The 20,590-nt window shown below is 47.7% G+C and overlaps 1 protein-coding gene across 1 annotated transcript in view; it reads left to right on the top strand.

Moving 5' to 3' along the window:
• The window catches only part of Tmem214 (Transmembrane protein 214), a 66,855-nt gene extending 54,434 nt beyond the window's left edge, over positions 1–12,421 (top strand). The window contains exons 9-12 of the mRNA XM_077689268.1: positions 2,279–2,375; positions 3,719–3,887; positions 6,427–6,578; positions 11,409–12,421. Coding sequence (XP_077545394.1) covers positions 2,279–2,375; positions 3,719–3,887; positions 6,427–6,578; positions 11,409–11,526 — 536 coding nt within the window. The 3' untranslated portion in view covers positions 11,527–12,421. The remainder of the gene's footprint in view (positions 1–2,278; positions 2,376–3,718; positions 3,888–6,426; positions 6,579–11,408) is intronic.
• Positions 12,422–20,590: the final 8,169 nt, after the last annotated feature.

The following is a 20,590-nucleotide window of genomic DNA, read 5'->3' as shown; positions in this document are numbered from 1 at the left end:
TGAGAAAGCGGCCGTGCTTCTCAGCGATTAGCGTGCAGGCGAAAACGCTCCGGAATCCAGAAGGCCCTTGCTGAGCATTGTACCGCACCCTAGTGCGAAAAGAAGAAAACTTCATCAAACAAAGTTCAATTATCCCTGAAGAGGTGACGCATCATGTATGCAAAGAATGCGGGTGCATCGCAGAGAAAAACGGTGATATTTACCTAACTAGTCTGGCGTTACCCGACAGTGGACCGCTACAGCCGTGTTGCATTTTTGGGCAGCGTCCAACAATAGACCACAAAGGGTTAAAGGAGCCATGAAGAGAAAACACAAGTTTGGTTCATTCGAAAGATTGCCTCGTTAGAACCATAACGACACCACTTATAACGCAAACTTCGCTCAAATAAGCTACATAATTAGGAAAAAAGGAAATGACCATGCGACCCACCAGCTCATTTTCCGCAACAGAACCTATGATGTCACTCGAGAATGCTCTGCGATTGGCGGAGGCCGGCAAAAGCAAACGCATGTTAGGCAGGGCTTACAGTTTGCATAGCGAGCTATATGCCCGTGAAACATACTGCACATTCTTTTTATGACAAAGAACGGTGGAGTAAACGGTTGAAGTTCCGAACGAACACGCAAGCGTGTGCGCCAATGCGTACGAAACTACTGCCGGCCGAGCTCGACATCTCGCCGTCGCGCAGACGAATTTTCGGGTTCGAGGCTATTAGGGGCCAACGAACCGTCCCAGCACGCACAGCCGCGACCTTGCTTGGTATCGTAATCCCTTCACAGGAGGTTGGCCGTCATATCGCCAACCAGCAAAGGTAAAAATAGAAACGAGGGGAGTAAGGAACAGCAAGCAGCGACGAGATAGTGACAGTCGTCGCAGTTTCGGAATGGTGTTGGCTTGCTGCTGTTGTTAGGAGCTCGTTTCCAGTTTACAACCACTGAAAACTTCAGTTTGTTCGAGTACTTTACAATGAAATTTCATTGCTACGTTTTGAAATGCCCATGTAGTACGGGCAAATCGTCGAGGGAGTGCGACATCCCCGGTGAGGAGATCTCCTTTCATGTGCTGCCCAACGATGAACCTCGGCGAAGGAAGTGGCTACGTTTTGTGAACTTTTCAAACGGAGGAGAAAGAGAGCTAAAGGAAGTACGAGTGTGCTCGCTTCATTTCCGAGGAAGTGATTACGGCAGGGACCCTTACGTTAGCTCACTCCTGGGACATGCTGGCGCTCGTCGCCGACTTCGTCAAATGGTCAAAGTGCTCTGACCTTGGGGGAAAAAAATGCCGTAAACACCGCGCATTGACGCTCGTATCTTTCTGATCGAAGCAGAGAGCTCGCGCGAACGGCTTTCCATACACGACACCGGCCAACTGGCATAAGCGATACTGCTACTGAAATTGAACTATTATTAACCGTAATAAAAATACGGCACATACGTACCAGTCTGTATTCGTCCGTCGCGACGGGGCTGACGAGGCAGCGGTGCCGACGGCAGGGCGTTCGTCTGTTGTGGCTATTGCCGCTATCGCGGAATGGTCGCTTTCCCGTCCACCGCGTACCCCACAACTCTTGCCGCTCGTGCACTTAGAAGCATTGAGCGTTCAAGTGGTGTGAGGTTGTTAAATGCAAGCCCGAGCTCCTCGGCGAGAGTTTTGTTCTCTGGATCAGGCGATTTTATGACTAGGGCTGCGGGTGCACTAGGTTTTACTAGTATTTTTAAAATGGCCGCCGTCTCGGTCGACTCCCGCGTGTGGGTGCTATATGGAGTCGACATACTAAGTATCTGTTTCATGACGCCATGGTTCACGTCACGGAATGTGCAATTTTAGCGGGAAATTTAAAATTTTGGCTTAAATTGCCTTATTTCTCAGTGAATAAAGCATCATTTGCTTCCGGGAAAGTGCTTGGGGTACTATGAAACACCTAATCTTTCGAATAAAACAAACTTTTGTTTTCTCTTCATGGCTCCTTTAATTTTCGCTGTGAGACGAAGGGACAAAATTGAAGGAAGAGACACAAGTGGCGCATAGCAGAAGACAAGGTGGTCCAACTTATTCATGCCAAAAGACAGATAAATGATGGCAAAGCAAGAGGCTGAAGTTTTTAATACTGGGTTTTTGCATTTAAAGCACGTGAGCATACTTAAGTGCCCCGAGGAATTTTGTCGTCATCCATGATGGCGTCTTCTATCACTACCACTTCAGCACGGATTGTCTTCAACCCTTCGCTTTTGTGGCTTAAACCCTTGTGGGGTTGGCTTTGTGCTGCCTTGTGTGCAGGCTCCAAGACCCACACGCTGCTGAAGGATGCAGGCCTGCTGACGGCCTGGAACAAGGGATCTGCACAGGCAGTAGTCTACTGGCACCACGGGTCCAAGTGAGTCCTCTCGTTTCTTCGAGAGCTTGGGACTTGACACCATTTCTATTGAGCTTCATCACGGGCTGAAATGCATCTCAGGGCATCCCCATCACCAGTACCTTAGCGATTTAACAAGTCCCTCATTGTCAATCACGATAAACTACATGCATGGGGGGAGGGGGCCTCAGTCGTGGTGCTCTCAAAGGAGCCATAAAGAGAAAATACAACTCCGTTTAATTTGAAAGAACTAGGATTCAGTATCTCACTCAGCTCCATAATTACAGCCACAAAAGATGTTTTTTAACAGAAAAAAACCAAGAAGTATTTAAGAACTTTCAAATTTTGCGCCACAGTGACGTGTTATGAGCAAGAATGACGTCATACGGGCCAACAATAAAACACAATTTTCAGTGCGTTAACTGCACGTTAGCATTCAAGTGATGCGCGCAAATGGAACCAGAGGCCCCATTACAGACGTCCAGTCATGTGTCGTCGCGACAGGTCAGTTAGGCGGCCGCCAATCGCACAAACAAGCTTCCATGACGTCATAGAAAAGTTGTGACAAAATTGGCTAAGGGGTCGCGACGGCTTCACACGTTTTCTTAAATATCTCCATTATTTGTTCGAAGATTGCGATGATATTGGTATCATTGTTATCGGGACTAAGCAGTCTTTCTAATAAACACAGCTTGTATTTTGTCTTCATGGCTCCTTTAAGGCTGCAGGCAGCATGACAGGGTTGCACAAGCTGATCTACTGTTGTTAACAGGTTGTAGACCCTCGAGTCACAACCAGAATTGTAAAAATAAAATGCCTCTTCACCCCAAAGTTGTCAGAGCCAAGCTGGATGCCACCCGTCGCGGTAACTCAGTGGCTGGGGTGTTACGCTGATGATCTCAAGGACGCGGGTTCGATTCCTGGCCAAGGCAGCCACTTTTCTGATGGAGGCGCAAAGCGAAAAGGCCCGTGTGTTTGACATTTCGGCGCACATTAGAGATCCCCAGCTGGTCGAAATTAATCCGGAGCTCTCCACTACGGCGCGCCTCATCTCCTGTGTGGCGTCGGCGCATTAAACCCCACAATCAATCAATCAGTCAAGCTGGATGCCACTCCTAAATGTATTACACACTTACGTGCTCATAAATGCATAAATAAATACATAAATAAGCTTGATTGTTAGAGCGTTGATGCATTGCTTGGCGTTTGTGTGTTCAAATCCCGCGTGGAGTGCATGTTCTTTTTTTTGACACCATTCTGAAATTGTTATATTCGTGCTCAAAAGAGGTGGGCTCTGTTCCCTGTGTGTTCCGTGGCATTCTTTTGACAATTGACGAGTTAACGCGGGCGTGTTGTGCGTGCAGGTGGGCATCGGAGAACGTGCCTGTGTGGTATGCGGAGGTGGTGCGCGTGATAGGCCCTCCCCTGGAGACGGCCTGGGAGGGGCTGGCCAAGGTGGCAGTGACTGCGTGGCACGGCAGCGAGGCATTCCGCACGCAGCTGCTCAAGCACACGCACGGCCTGCTGCTATGGGTGAGTGCCTGCCCCATCTTGTATGGGGCAGCATGGAAAGGTGGGCGTGTTGGTAAGGTTTCATGTAACAGGGCAAAGCGCGAAATGACGGAAGTGGGGAGGAACAGATGGGAGAGCATGGCACAATGTCCCGTCCTATTTGTTTTTCTCTGTTTTTGTTATTTCTTTTGCGCTTTACTTTATCGATCTCTCATGGTAGGAAAAAAATTGCGTGTATGAATCTAATGCTTCTTAGCATTTGATTTGAAAACGTCACGGTTGGTACGGTCGGAGATTCGGCTTGTGCTTAGAGTTGGGGCATGCTATGAGGATTCCGGCCTTGATCTAAATGTGTGACATTAAGTGCAGTCTAAAGCTGGCGGAGTGAAATTCCTGGAAAAATGTATTTTCGTGGATACTGGAAACTCCATTGTAAAAAAAAAGACAGAAGTGCTAATGCGTCAGGCTGCTGAGCTCAAGGACATGGGTTCGATTCCTGGTTGCGGCGGCCACTTTTCTGAAGGAGGCGAAAAGCATGCGGGTGTTGAGGTTTCAGTGCATGTTAGAGATCCCCAAAGGTCGTCGAAAGTACCGCATTTATTCGATTATAAGGCGGTCACGATTATAAGGTGGGGGGTGTAGCTCGCAGAGTCGAAAAAATCACCAATTGTATATATATATATATATATATATATATATATATATATATATATATATATATATATATATATATATATATATATATATACACACACACACATGTGTATATATTGTAGAGACGTGAAACATTGCGAAGGAAAACCTCAGGGCAAGGTCACCGGCCAATCCACTACTAAACCAAAGAGGACAGCCGCCGATTGGAAGGAGAGGAAGAAGCGGCGCGGAGCGCGTTCTTGTGGAGAATAAACATGGCGTCGTTGGAATCGGACGTTGGTTCATTACAATATATATATATTTATATATAGGTATACTGAGCTTTAAATATATGACGGGGTATGACTTTCAGACTACGGATTTTGGAAGAAAGCCTCACCCTATACAGTTAAACCTCGATGTAACGAAGTCGGTAAAATTCGTAATTTACTTCGTTACATTGAAATTTCGCTACATAGAAATTCGCGGTTATAATGAAGTGTTCATCCCGTGAAGCGTTTCCTGAAAAAGAAAACGTGGCGCGCATACACGGCCGGCGCACTGTTTCTGTTTCTATCGGTGCTTAATCGTCTACGCGGGCATCAGCGTGATCCGCATGGAGCGTTTTCTTCCCGCAAAAACGCGCCCCGCAAGCCACAGGCGCGCTGACGCAGCCGCGGAGACCACCCGCGCGATGCGGGTAGCTCCAGCGACCGATTCTAACCGCTCGCTGAAACGCAACTCGAGGGGCAAACGAGAGGGGTATGCGAGAAAAAAAGCGGATAATGTGTGCGAAATTTTCACTGTAAATCCTTCTCTGTAATATCCTTCGCGGCGGCCTTATCGTCTAGCCAGCCAGCATCCCCGAGCGCTTCGAAGCTCCCGCCGTAGGGTGCGCGCCTCCCCATTGGCGAAACCATGGCGAAACTGGCCAGGCTCCTCCCACCGCTGCGCGCAGCGCGAGTCACTTCCCGCCGCCGGCACGCAATCGCGGACGCCGGTGTGAAAAAAAACGCGCGTGCAAGGCTCATAAAGATTCACAAATGCTTGCCGGGACGACGAAACCCAACAAGCATGAGCGAACTCAAACGAAGTGCAAAGCGGCGGCTTGCGGCGGCGGCGGCAACGCCAGTGGCGATTAGGCTTACCACCGCGGAGGATATTTGATGGGCGCTTTCGTAAGCGGCGCGTGTCACGTTTTACAATGAAAATTTCGCCCACGTTATTCCGCTTTTTTTCTCGCACGCCCCTCTCATATGCCCCTCGAGTTGCGTTTCAGCGAGAGGTTAGAAGCGGTCGCTGGAGCGACCCGCATCGCGCGGGTGGTCTCCGCGGCTGCGTCAGCGCGCCTGTGGCTTGCGGGGCGCGTTTTGCGTTTTTGCAGGGAGAAAACGCTGCGTGCGGTTCACGCTGATGCCGATTAAGCCGTAGACGATTAGGCTCCGACAGAAACAGTGCGCCAGCCGTGTATGCACGCCACGCAGTTTGTAGGCAAGGGACTTAATCCAAGACTCCGTGGCTGGCTGCATCCGCGGCATTGGGCGACCCGTGTCGCCGTTCGCGTTTTATTGGGACCCCATTTCGGCGCTTGCGTCTCCCAAAATCTACTTCTACAACTTAAATATCGTGCCTCGTTCTCCATGAAACTTCGTTACATTGAAATTCCGGCAAACGGGGCTTCGTTACACAGAGGGTGAAAATACATGGTGTGCATACACTTGAAGTTACAAAAAATTCAGTGGTTCGTTACATCGAGGGTTTCGTTACATTGAAGTTCGTTACATCGAGGTTTAACTGTATTCGAATAAGTACAGTAATTCGGAAGAGCCCTCCACAATGGTGCGCCTGATAGCCCAGGTGTAGTAGCCTCAGCGCGTTAAACCCCGCAATTAATCGACCCCTCCCCTCTTCTTCTCCTACCTTTAAGGGCAACGAGTGGGTGCCCGTCTGCCTGTCGAGTGTGCTGGGCGCGGCGCATGAGGCGTGGGCCTTGGCCGGGGGCTGTCTGGCCTGGCTGCTCACGCACCTGGTGACGGGTGCGCACCTTCTGGCCGACTGGGTCACGCAACACCTGCTCACGTGAGTAATAGTGGCGGGGGCACCACCCCCTCTGCCTCTTTGACCCTTCTGGGGTGGCCTGTGTGCTGCTGGTGAGCCGCAGAATAGCAAGAGCAGACCTGTGTGGAGTACGTTTAGTGGTTTGTTCGCACACTGCCAAAACCAGCCGGAACGGCAAAGAGCTGGAAAAGAGTGCAGAGTACGTTTTGTGCTATGTTCGCACACCGCAACATTTGTATGGCGCAAGAAGGTTTGTTTGGCATTCAGCAGGTGGCACTCCGCAAGCACGCAATTTTTAAATTGTGAGCCACGGCATTCGCGCTCACGTCTCTGGCTACTGTTGAGATTTTCTTTTGTTGGAATGCATTTTTATAATTTCTGCGTGTACTGTGGCATGATATCAAGTTACTGTGATCGTCTACGGCATCAGCAACCATGCCGAGAGAAAAACATATTCCCGCTGCATTTTATTCAATGTGACAAAAAAGTTAATTCTCAAGAGGAAAAGTGGGGGGAGGGTTCATTATGCGAGTAAATACGGTACTATCTTTATGTATGCTGCCTGCTGGACGAATGGGGGCTACCATGACAGCCTGCCATGCGGCAACATACTTTTAACTGGACATGACGTGAAAAGAGGTACAGTCAAATCCCACTATAACGAAATAACGAAATTCAGGGGGACCGTGCGAAATTTTACTGTTGCGAAAGTTCGTTTTCGTGATTTTTTTTTTTTTTCTGGAAAGGTGGGGGGGCGGGTGCGGGGACAGATTCCGCATTAAAACTAAACTTGTTACGACGCGCTCCACTAAATTGGGCTCCGGACGTACCTTTACTATACTCCGAATTTCTGTACTCACGTGCTCTTCGTTGTCCACCTAGTTAAAGAAACCGCCATGACTGAACCCGCATCTGCGTGCACAGCAACACAATGGCCTGGCCGGAGCCACCTCAGTGGGAGATAAAATAAATACGTGCCACGTGACCCTTATTCGCAAAAAAGTAGGTTCTAACGTCAAAACCACTTCAAAACAGCCTTGGCCAAGTCATCGTGCATGTCACCGACTTCCCCGAAGCGAGTGGTGCTGTTATTCAAAATCGTTGAAAGCGAGCTTGTGGAATTCCCAATTCCTCAGCAATGCATCTCTTCTTTCTGCCGATGGCATAATAATTTGCGCCTTGTCTTCAAGGGTTAGAAATTTCCTTTTTTTTTTTTTTTTTTTTTTTGTTGGCGACAGCATGCTGCTCGGTCGGAAAAAAATTTGAAAATAAAAAGATTCTTCAGCTGCATACTTGGATTGGATTGACGTTGACGGGGCTAGCTCCACAATGGATGGAAGCACCGCCTGTTGGAAGCGGCGTGAGATGGTGCATTGGAGCTGAAATGCTCTTTTATTGCAGGGTGCTTCATCGCCATGAGCATCACGCAATGGCGTCTTCTTTCCCCCGTGTTTTGCCAGTTCCTAGCGTTCACATTTTGTACATTATTTAGAATATTTATGGATTGTTCCTGTGTCAGGACTGCGAAGGTACAGTTTTCAGCATTTAAATACTGAAATTTAGTCTTTTTTTTTTTCCAGGTTCATTCGCTAAATATTTCATAGAAACGAAAATTGCTCGTGAGGTAGTTTGTTTTGAAGGGAATTTTAATGCATTATGTTCTATGGGACGACGGTGGAAAATGAAAAAACCTTCGTTTAAGCGAAAATTTTGTTGAAGCGGACTTCGCTATGGCGAGATTTGACTGTATTGAAAAACTAGTCTGTTGCTGATACAAATATAAAGGGCAAGCTTTCCTCTTCTGTCATGCAGTTTTTGAGCCGTGTGTTAAAGTGAATCGTAGCTGTTTGCATATGAACGGAATTGTCACGTTTGGACACTGCGTGGCGCCACCTTCCAGATTTCAGAATGTGTATTTCAGAACGGGCCAAATAGGAATTATTATTGCCGATTCATTCAGAAATTTCTTGTGGTTACTCCACCATATAATTCCTAGATTTTATATGAGCTAGAGGACATGCACTCCACTAAAAGTTGTTGGCTGTCCCTTTAAGTCTGTCGTTACGGCAAAAAAATGGTCAATTTTGACTGCTTTCACAAAGCATTTTTTCCTCTTGAGCTACTGAGCATATTTAGCATTGTTATGCATGAAATTGTAGCCTATAGATTGCTCTTTCAAACGTATAACAAGAGTTTTGTGAAAGGCACAAATATTTACAGTAGTTCGGCCAAATAAGCAAAAAAAATGCACAAAAAAAGGTATTCACACAATACATTTAGGCGATTGTACTGAGCCTAAAAATTATTTTCGGAATTCTAAGATATACAAGTTGTTTCTATGTTCCTAAGCTGTGACTTAATTAATATATACAGCAGTGTACACCAAGTATTGTGTTTTTGCGGGCCCACCAATTTAGTCTTCACAGCTGTGCCACACGGCAAAGGCACTCAAGAGTCAGTCGGTCTCTCTAAAATATGAATCCAAGCATTCTTGCCTGGGTTCTAACAGAAAATCCTAATCACTTTAGTGATAAGAAAGAAGAAAGAAATCCAGCACTCATTAGAAGCGGTGTGCGTCGCTCCACAGCACTAATATGACATGAGCACCAGGCTATCTTGGAGGTGATAACGCGATGCACCGTGGTGCATTCTTCGGCAAAATATCCGCGCCGCACGTTGTCCAGACCCTACACATGCAAGTAAAGCCGTAGTCGTCAGGTAGGAAGCATGTTTTGTTTATAAAGACAGCTTACCCCCCCTCCCCCCCCCCCCCCTCCCCCCCCAGACTTGTTGAGGTCTGAGGCCGTTGAAGGGGAACCAGTGGCAGGGAGACATTTCTATTGCCATTTTAGACACCAAAGTTTAATGAGCTGTAAAATTAGTTCCAAGTGATTAATCGAAAAACTGCTTGTATTGCATCCACCAGGGTTCATTGCATTTGAAAAATATAGATAACATTTTTATTACTTTTTTTAAATGCAGAGCATTTCAGTAACTCATGATGTCACCCGCGTTGACGTCCGTAGTCGTAGTCCGCACCCCTCCCCCTACACTATATAAAAAAAATACTATCCGGCTTTACTTTATCCGGCTTTACTCAAAATACTTTATATTCACAGCGCCCGAAGGAGAGGAGAGCGCGGAGAGAGGGAGTACTGCATATGCGCAGCGCCGCCCACTGGCGCCTAGCAACGGAGCGAGAGCGTGCTGCGCTAACCCGCAGCTGTTTGAGAGAGAGTGTTTGCTATCAAAGAGAGGAGAGGAGGAGAGACGCAGCTGTGCGGACAACGCCGGACAGACGCAGGAAGGACAGAGGGGCTAGCATGAGATGCGTTGCATCTAAAAGCAAAGTTTACTTAAAGGGACCCTGCAACACTCTTTGAGCAGTGCAAGTAAACCTCCGCAACGCTTAGCTTACACTACCAGAAATACCTGGTAGTGTAAGTGCAAGTGCAAGTGAAGCGGTGAGCACGCAAATCGCTGTGAAATACATGGAAAAACCAACCGTGCTCGCTTCAGTTCTCCACATTATGCACCCCTGGCACGGCCTAAACGACATCATTGGGGCCATGGCTGTCCGATCGGTTCTCACTGGTCAACTTCTCGGCTAATTTCTCACATCTCTCCATGCGTGCTTTTTCGTGGCACCATACCGGACACAGACCCCTCCACGTTGCGGAGAAAAGGAGAAAACTCCCCGGCCCGTGATATATCGAAGGCCGCCGGAGAAGACGCCGCGAGCTACCCCCCTCTCTGGGAGAGAGCGCGCAGCTTTCGTCGAGCTGTCCGCGGTCGAGTTGAGAGGGAACGATTATGAGCGATTTCTCATCGCACGTAGTTTTGATGATAGTGAGCGCATTTTCATAATTCTTCTGGGAGGAGATTGCTCCCCCGAATACATTCCTAGTAATTGATGGTACGTGTTGCAGGGTCCCTTTAACATTTAAAGAAAGCTGTTTTAACCCCTTAAGTGCCTAATGGGCTGTGTCACGGATGAATGCGTGTCGTCCTCAGCTTTTGCTTTGCCCTGTGGCTCTCTAAAACAGTGTGAGGTCTGCCAACTCACCGGAATCTACCGTGTGTGTGAAATGTGCGCTTTTAGTGTGAGGAAACGTACTGCAGTCACTTAGAGGCTGAGGCACTGCTTTGCTACTGGTCGGGTACGAGGTCTGAAGCCCCATTAGAGAGTTCTACATAGGAGAGCTTTTTAAAAGCTTTTGATCATTCTGTAAATGTAGGTGTCCACTGCAGCGTCATACCTAGTACCGCTAGTCTATGTGTTAGGGTTTTCACCCACATGGAACTGCTTTGCACCAACAGTTCTCCTCTGGCAAGTGGTAACAAGCCGTAGGTGGAGTTACTTGCATCGCTTCGCGGTTGTTAGTAGCACTGTGTTGCCGCTGGCCACACCGCCCCAGAGTGGCAGTGCTGTCGGTATCCAGTGTGTTGTGCTGTGTGTGTGAGTGTGTGTTGTGCTGCTGCACCCAAGGACAAGGTTTCAATCCCGGCCGCTGTCGCCGCTTTTCTGATGGAGGCAGAAAGTTCAAACGCCCGTGTGACAAGATTTCATCATCATCATCATCATCATCATCATCATCACCAGCCTATCTACGCCCACTGCAGGGCAAAGGCCTCTCCCATTATTCTCCAATTACCTCAGTCCTGTGCCAACTGTGCCAACAAGATTTCAGCGCACGTTAAAGATTCTCAGGAGCTCCACTATAATCCGAAGCCCTCCACTACGGCACGCCTCATAGCTCACGTGCAGTTTTGGCGTGTTAAATCTTAAACATTTGAATTTCGAGTTTGAGAGCGTGCACGTCGAACCTTTTTCTTGCGTCTTTTCCACAGCGGTTCGTGGTCCCCAGAGAAGCTGCAGAGCCAAGCTGGCGTGCTGGTGCAGTCCTTGCAGCAGCAAGCCCAGGCAGCGTACCACTGGGTTGTGGACCGGCTTGGCTCGGCTCAGTGACCACAGCACCCCTGCTGCTCCCCATGACATTGGCCGAAGTGCGGCCGACACACGGCCACCGTCACTGCACGACGGGCGGGGAATAGACCACGCACAACAGCAATTCCATCAGTGGCCGGGGATAAGCCAGCAAGCAGTGTGGCGTTGCTGCGGAGAAACGGACTCACTGCAGCGACTGCCTTTGTTTGAGGGGGCTGGGGCTTGGGCAGCCTTGTCAGTTCACTGGGGCTGCGGTCTGGTGGCACAACTTAGAACTTTCCGTGTCTGCAGGGCTGTAAGCTTTTATCACAAGTAAATAACAGTGCAGTTCTCCTTTACAGCTGTCACTGTCGGAGTATGTTTTTCCACCAAACGGTGTGCGTGCAGTTGTAAAAGTGCATGAAAAACTTGTTAGTATAACACTCGTCCATGGAAAGTCCTGGTGACTCCAATCGCCCGCACGATTGCCGCACAATTTTACCATCGTGGGTGCCCTTTCAGTGATGTGGTGTTTGAGCCATTTTTTGTGGTTGTTGGGGTTCAGAGTTGATTAGATTTGGTAGCAGCCTAAAGCAACAAACACAGCCTATTTTTCTCTTGCTCACTTTAGGTAAAGTTAACATCAGGGGATTGGTTTAGCTAATGGACTTTGGAAACATATGGCTTGTTGGGGCCAGTGTGTGGATTGCAACAGTGAAAACGATGTTTGGGGAACCAACATGCCTGGTAAAAGTTGTTGCGTTTCTTGCCTTCAATAACCAACAGCAGCGAGTCGTGTGAGTGTAGTCCCTATAGCTGCATGCTTGCCGACCGGTAAAATGGGGACTTTAGAAACAAATGCGCATTGGCTGCTGCCTCTTTGTGGCGCATGTGATGAGCCGCCCTACAGGATGTTAATAAAACACATTTCTGTTGACACATTGCTTCCATGTGCTTCTCTGATTTGTAGAATGTTTGTGCTGACAGTGAGTAGACCAGTTATCTTGTCAATGATGCGGAAAACGGGCGACACAGAGCTGCAATACACTATTCCTATAGCTTTTCCTGTTGTAAGCCATCAAGTGAGTTACACTCGTCCCATAGACCCTTTGCAAAAAGGCGGGCGACACAATTTTCAGCGGTTGCAACATTGGTGGTTAACGTGACGACGCCATGATAAAGGAAGCGTCGCGCAGGAACTCCGTTGCGGTTACGTGTTTTGGCCCAACGCTTCACCATTCTGCAGCCTCATAAAGCGATTTTTTTGGGTTATTTTGTATACGCTACTAGTGCTCTTGTAGCATATGTGAGACTGATGCCCATGCATTGTAGGGCGATGCCCACGCACTGCTGCATACCTCTTTGCGAGGAGTATGTTTGTGTGTAGTCTCCCGTTTTAATTTTGCAGTCTCCAAAGCAATGCGTCTTTTTTATTCACTGTCTTGAGAGCTGCATTTCACATGCCAGTCACGACATCCGACGTTATTAGCAGCGAACATTTAGACAGCGGAGTTGTTTCGGTGCAGGCGAATTCGAGCCTGCATTCTCTGCCCGTGCTGATCGATGTTTCAACATCTGTGAACCACAAACGCGGTCTTCCTTTTTTTTTTTTTTTTTTTTTGAGGACAGTTTTGTGGTACAGTTTCACGTGCGGAACGTGACTGCCGAAGGTTTAACGTGGACGTTCAGGCAAAGGAGTTGTGTTGGAGCAGCCAAAAATTCGAGCCTGCAGGCATATTTCTCTCTGCTTGGTTTGACATTTCAACGGCAGTAGATCAAGAATTTGGTCTAGGACTTTGTTTCTTGTCTTTATGTTATGCAAATTCCATTCCCTCGTGGTGTTGGCGGCGGATACCCTGCAGCGACCATGTCGTACTCGAACTCGGTTAGAATACTGCTTTTCTATAAATCTCGATGCAAGTGCAAACCCCCTGGCTCAACGCACGAATTGTACTGCTTATGTGATACAGGTGGAAGATACATTTAGTGCTTATAGCTTATTTGCATGTGTTCTATCACGGGTTCCCAACTGACATGCAGACGAAAAAAGAGGTCGCAGCAATCGAGATATGACGGACAATATTTTACTGTCTGCAAGGCAACTAAAGTTTCTTTGGAACATTTCGTGGAGACAAGAGCAGTGTATTCATGTATGCATTCGTCCGTTATGCGAATGGTTTAAAACGCTTGAACAGTCACAGCGTGAGTGGTCCGCAAAGAATAAGCGCCTCATAGTCCGTTTATAGCGGCCAGCCGCCACTAAGACTGGGCAAGGGTGCATCGAATAAACACAATTAGAACGGGACGACTAAACAAGCAGACAGCGGTAAGGCTATTTATTGTTAGTAACAAACCCTACGTTCGTTTGCTGCTGTTTGTCATCCCAGACGACGGTATTCTACGCTGAAATTGCGGGATCTCGTGGGGTCTGTCAGCCGACGACCTCGTGGAATAGAACAGAATATCTTGCTTTTAAAACAAACGAAGGACAGCAAGGTTATTTTCCCACCCTGTTCAGTGAAAAGCAACTTTACGAGAAGTGCATGCCATTATTACTGCGCATTAGACGTTAGCTCTGCGTTTGCTGCCTTTTCGCTTCCTTCATGATGGCAGAGCACAGTGTTGCCGGAATGGCCTACTGCTCCTCCGCTAGCGCCCGGCCCATTCTGCAGAGGGTCTATTGCACTCAATCCAATAACCTCGGGACAGCACAGAGGTTTGAGATAGGTGGCGAGGCCGTGGATCTACGTTGGCCAAGTTGTGACCCCGGATACCAACCATGAGGCAGAGATAATTAGAGATAATGGAGTGCAGTGCATACGGCAGACATTCTCAGATAATGAAGGACAGCCTACCATTGTTCCTCAAGAAAGTGTATGACAGCTGCATCTTAACGGTACTCACCTACAGGGCAGAAACTTGGGGGCTCACTAAGAGGGTTCAACTTAAATTGAGGACAACTCGGCGGGCATTGGATGGGAAGATGATAGGTGTAACATTAAGGGACAAGGAAAGAGCAAAGTGGGTCAGAGAACAAACGCGTGTTAAGGGCATATTAGTAGAAATTAAGAAGAAATGGATGCGGGCAGGGCATTTAATGTGAAGGCAAGGTAACCGTCGGTCATTAAGGGCAACAGAGTGGATCCCTAGAGAATGCAAGCGTTGCAGGGGGTGGCAGAAAGTTAGATGGGCAGATGAGATCAAGTTTGCGGAGATAAAATGGTCGCAGTTAGCACAGAACCGGGGTAATTGGAGATTAATGAGAGAGGCCTTTGCCCGGCAGTGGGCAAAGGCCTCTCTGGCGAGGCTGGCAATGATGATTGCACAGAGGTCGTATGAAGCTGCACCACCAGTTTCATCATAGCAGTGGTGGATGAGACCTGCTACTGACTGGTATGAACTTTAAGCAAGCATTGCCAACTAGCAATAACTCTCGATTTGTTACTCATAGTCAACCTCGGGCGAAATGCCAGTTTTTTCCCTAACGTCTCTGTAAAGCCCATCAGCATGAACTGCATGGCATTCGTTTCCGTGAGATACGCACACACATTCTTGTTATGCCTGTGCCAACAGTCCCATGGCGACAGCAGCTCTTTTAAATAAAAAAAGTACGACGCATGCAGAAGCGTGAGGAGACTTGTGCCTAATGGCAGCAGTTTTGAAGCATTCGGAGCGCCAGTCAGCCGCCTAGAGATGTTTATGCTTAATAAAACAGTGATTCAATGGCCGCTTGCATAAGAGGCACGGACAGTGGTTTAAGGTACGATTTTCGCCCACATTATTGCCTCCTTTCCGGCATGTGGGAATTCGTTTGCACCTTGTGTTCAATTTTTTTCCGTGCAGTAACAAGGTCTTGCTCAAGCTACCTGTCCCACTTCTCAGCTACTGGCTCTGCCGTGCTTTGTACAGGTGGTAACCGCAACATCGTCGGCGGCGCATTTTTGCGTGCAAGAAACTGCGTGCGGTCCACGCTTGAAATAAGCTTGAGTAGTGCATGGTGGCGGACTAGTTGGTTATGCAGTATATACGCAGTCTGTGTCAGTTGCCGCAGTCCATACATCAAGAGTATGTGTCCTTTCTTGTCCTTCCTTTTTTAAACAACATTTGACAGCGTGTTGTTGGGTTAGTTGGTGCATTATTTGTAGGGTTACAAGAACTGCGCGTAAAAGGCAAGAAGAACGGACGCAGGTCGCTCACTATAACGTACACTTGATGGGAAGAAGAGGGGACACACTTAAAAGGGCTCACTGCAGAGAAAACAAAGCTAAGTACACCGCGTTCTTGGGCTAGTTGGTGCATCATTTCAAGGGTTAAAAGAACGGCGTAAAAGACAAGACAATAAGGAACGGAGAGGACGGGCGCGGGTCGCTGACTATATAACGGACGCTTGATGGAAAGAAAAGGATGACACACTTAAAAGGGCTCACTGCAGAGAAAACAAAGCTAAGTACACCGCGTTCTTGGGCTAGTTGGTGCATCATTTCAAGATTTAAAAGAACTGCGCGTAAAAGACAAGACAATAAGGAAGGGAGATGACGGGCGCAGGTCGCTGGCTATGTAACGGACGCTTGATGGAAAGAAAAGGAGACACACTTAAAAGGGCCCACTGCAGAGAAAACAAAGCTAAGTACCCCGCGTTCTTGGGCTAGTTGGTGCATCATTTCAAGCGTTAAAAGGACTGCGCGTAAAAGACAAGACAATAAGGAAAGATGACGGGCGCAGGTCGCTGACTATATAACGGACGCTTGATGGAAAGAAAAGGAGACACACTTAAAAGGGCCCACTCCAGAGAAAACAAAGCTAAGTACACCGCATTCTTGGGCTAGTTGGTGCATCATTTCAAGGTCTAACTGCGCGTAAAAGACAAGACAATAAGGAAGGGAGATGACGGGCGCAGGTCACTGACTATATAACGCACTTAAAAGGGCCCACTGCAGAGAACAGAAAGCTATTTACACCGCGTTCTTTGGCTAGTTGGTGCATCATTTCAAATTTTAAAAGAACTGCGCGTAAAAGACAAGGCAATAAGGAGTAGTAGTAGTAAGCTTTATTTGGTGAAAAGGGGTGAGGGAAAAGGGGGAGAGATCAAGGGTGGGATCCAAATTCCAGGACCCCAGAAGCTATTTGGCCATCCCTGGCCCTACTAAGCAGCGCAAGCTGCTGTGCAGTGTCCGGGCTGGACAGGGCTTCCTCCCAGGACTCTAATGAGGTTTGGTGGGTATTTTTGTCCCAAGTAATTGGGCAATTCCACACTGTATGAAATAGATCGGCCCTCTGGTGACACTGCTTACAGTCCTCATTATACTTTTCTGGGAACATAAGTGATAGTCTGGACTTATGTAAGTAGGTGTTTGTCTGTATTTTTCTAAGATTTCTCGCTTCTTCAGCAGTTAGGCTGGGGTGTGGCGTAGGCATTGATCTTCGGTGAAGCCTGTAGGATGCTATTTGTCTGTGCCTTGACAGTAAGCAGGGAGGGCGTACGAATGTTCCGGGTCTCTGCGGTGTATGGTAGTCCTCGCAAGAGAATCGGCCGCCTCGTTACCCTCGAGCCCCTGATGGGCGGGAGTCCAGACAAGTGTGTGGTTCTGTTTTAGAATTTTTGGGAGAAGTCTTTCAGCATTCCTTGGGACGATGCCGCAGATGAAGTTCCTTATGGCCCTGGTCGAGTCAGTGATAATTATTGAGTCATTATTCTTGAATTCAGCCCATCTGATTGCTAGTATGACGGCAGCAGTTTCTGCTTCTTGAATATTTAGTTGTTTGGTAATGATGAAATCCAGCATCTTCCCATGTTCATTGGTAGCTACGGCTGATGCATTGCCTTGCTTGTTTACGGCCGCATCGGTGTAGATTGCGTTTGGATTGTCCTGATAGGTTTTTCGGATGTAGCAAGTTCTTGCCAATCTTCTGCCCTTATTGTGAGTGGGGTCCATTTTCTTGGGAATTGGAGCGGTCTTGATACAGTGTCTTTGAGCGGGTGTTAAATCAACCATCCTATTAATGAAGGCTGCATGAACCTCCTGTCCAGATCTTCTGAGAATTTCTCTGCCCGTTCTGGTTTTGAGGAGGCGTTCTTTCTGGGCATCTAATAGCGTAGCCTTGATTTCCCTGAAGGTGTTGTGTACGCCAAGCTTCAGGAATTTTTCGTTGGATGTGTAAATTGGTAGGCCCAGAGCGGTCTTGTGAGCTGTTCTTATTATGGCATCGGCCCTTTCCTCTTGTTTGTGATCCATCCGGTGGAAGGGGAGGCTATAGAAGGGAGGACTGGGCACGGCTTCACCAGCGGAATGCGGTTCGCTAACCCATTTGTCTTCGTTCTGCAGTTCTGCCTCATCCACCTGTACCCCGCCAGCAATGGCGATACTGGATGGCTGAGGATCAACGAAACGGCGCTAATCTTGAAGACGGTCCCACACGTGCCGGGCCTGCTGAATGGAATCAGTCCACGCAAGACGACATCGGCGCATCTCGGTGCGCAGAATCAACTGGAAGCGCCCCCTTCCAGACCACCTATAAAAGCCAGCCTCACTGATGCGACGGCCACTGGGCACGGCTTCACCAGCGGAATGCGGTTCGCTAACCCATTTGTCTTCGTTCTGCAGTTCTGCCTCATCCACCTGTACCCCGCCAGCAATGGCGATACTGGATGGCTGAGGATCAACGAAACGGCGCTAATCTTGAAGACGGTCCCACACGTGCCGGGCCTGCTGAATGGAATCAGTCCACGCAAGACGACATCGGCGCATCTCGGTGCGCAGAATCAACTGGCAGCGCCCTCTTCCAGACCACCTATAAAAGCCAGCCTCACTGATGCGACGGCCACTGGGCACGGCTTCACCAGCGGAATGCGGTTCGCTAACCCATTTGTCTTCGTTCTGCAGGTGAGCAGAAACTATGGTAAATGCTTTCGCTCAAGTGACCGCTTCTTGTTGGTGTTGCCGTGCCCACGGCTGCTTAGCATGGCGTTAGATAGCACGGAGTTTCTTAAAAAACTGTTATTGTTGGGAGGAGACATTGAAACTAACCCAGGCCCCACCCTTGAAGAAGTTTTTAACCAACTGAAGGACATTGCAAGCGACATTAAAGAAATAAAAGAAAAGCGGCTAGTAGACATAGATAACAAGCTTGACGCTCTGTCAGTCCTTGAAGTAGAGCTAGGGCACTGCAAAACGCAACTTAATTCAATGACTAGGGTAATACAAACATTAGAAAAAAGAATAGACGATCTTGAGAATAGGAGCAGAAGATCCAATCTAATCGTATACGGATTGCCGGAAGCACAATCTGAGACAAGTGAAACCCTCGCACAAGCCGTGAACAATGACGTCATACAGGATAAACTCAAACTACAACCGATTGCGATCGAGCGCATCCACCGGCTAGGTAAGCCTGCTCCCAATAAAACCAGACCAGTTATCTTCAAACTTGCAGATTCGCGTCAGAAGGAAGCCATATTAAAGAATGGAAAGCACCTAAAGGGCACCGATTACGCCATTGGCGAAGATTTTTGTCGCAAAACTCGCGAAATTAGAAAAAAGCTTTGGGACAGTGCGAAATCGAACCGATACAAAAAGGAAAAAGTGGCGCTGGCTTTCGAGAAGCTGTACATAAATGACTGCGCGTTCGTTTGGGATGAGGAGAAAGAAGAAAGGGTGCCTCTGAACAAACCAAAAAACTACGAAATACCAACTCGGCCAAACACGCGGAGTATCAAACAAAACAAAAAATAACATTGCTAAACGTGAACGCCAGAAGCGTCGTGAATAAAGTGCAGCCACTTGAAGACCTGTTGCTACTTCATGAACCAGATATTGTAGCAATCACAGAAACCTGGCTCTCATCAGATATACTCGACCATGAATTCACTCCCCCTAACTATTCTGTCATCCGAAAAGACAGACCATCTCGAGGCGGAGGCGTCGCGTTGTTAATTCGACGTCCCATTTCATACACGCTACTGCCAGACGTTCCGGACACAGAAGCGGTTTTCTGCAAAATTTTGTGCAATAGCACAAGCATAGTGGCGGGTTGCGTTTATCGTAGCCCATCTTCTGGTTCGGAATGCACAGTTTCCATCCACAATTTTCTTCAGCAGCATGTCCATAGCTCTGCAGTCGTGATAATGGGTGATTTTAACCTTGCTGATATAAACTGGAGTACCATGCACCACACCTCACAGGGTTCAGAGGATTTATTCGATTTAATGTTAAATTTTAACCTCCATCAAATTGTTTCATGCCCAACTCGTGTTCAAGGAACAGCCACAAGTGTACTAGATTTAATACTTATTAGTAGTCACCTTAGCCATATGGACACTCAAGTTGATGTTGTAGAGGGCATTTCAGACCACAGAGTGCCTATTTGCCGGTTAACACTTGATCACAGATTACACCTACAATCAACAGTAAACCATGTTCCAGACTTCAGTAAAGCAGACGACGCCAGCGTACTAACTTATTTAGCTCATGAATTTTAAGAGTTTGTGGAATTGAACTGTGATCCTGCCACAACTGTAAATGACCTCTGGCTAAGGTTCAAGCGCACTGTTCTGCACTGCATGAATAAATTTATTCCATTGCGGCCTACACGGCCGCAAAGAAATAACCCCTGGATCACAAGAGAAATTTTACACGCAAAGAGGAAAGTCAAACGACTTCGGAAAGCGGTAAAACAACAGTGCTGCAGTGCGAATACATCAAAACTAAAAATAGCTATCTCACACTTTAAGGCCAAAACAAAGCAAGCAAAACAACATTACTTTAAAGTAACGCTACCGTCATTCATTACTGGTAACCCACAAAGGTTCTGGAAGCATTTCAGCCCTAGAAAAAACAACAGTCCTGAACTTTCATTGCAACAGAAAACGGCAAAGTCCAATATGTACAACAACTTTTTCCATTCCGTTTTTACAAAAGATGACGGGAAAATTCCACAGCTTGCACATATGGATAATACTGTAATCAGGCCTCTAGATGTAACTGATGAAGGAATATTTTGCCTTCTGCTCGGACTAGACCCCAAAAAATCTTCCGGGCCAGATGACGTTCCCAATCCCTTTCTTAAGCGATATGCCGAATGGTGCAGCAAATACCTTGGTATGATTTTC

This window comes from Haemaphysalis longicornis, unplaced genomic scaffold (genome assembly GCF_048455015.1).
Source record: "Haemaphysalis longicornis isolate Haplotype H1 unplaced genomic scaffold, Haemaphysalis longicornis Haplotype H1 scaffold_10, whole genome shotgun sequence".
Lineage (NCBI taxonomy): Eukaryota > Metazoa > Arthropoda > Arachnida > Ixodida > Ixodidae > Haemaphysalis > Haemaphysalis longicornis.
Note: the sequence above shows the minus strand (reverse complement) of the source record. Positions and strands in the feature narration are given on the sequence as shown.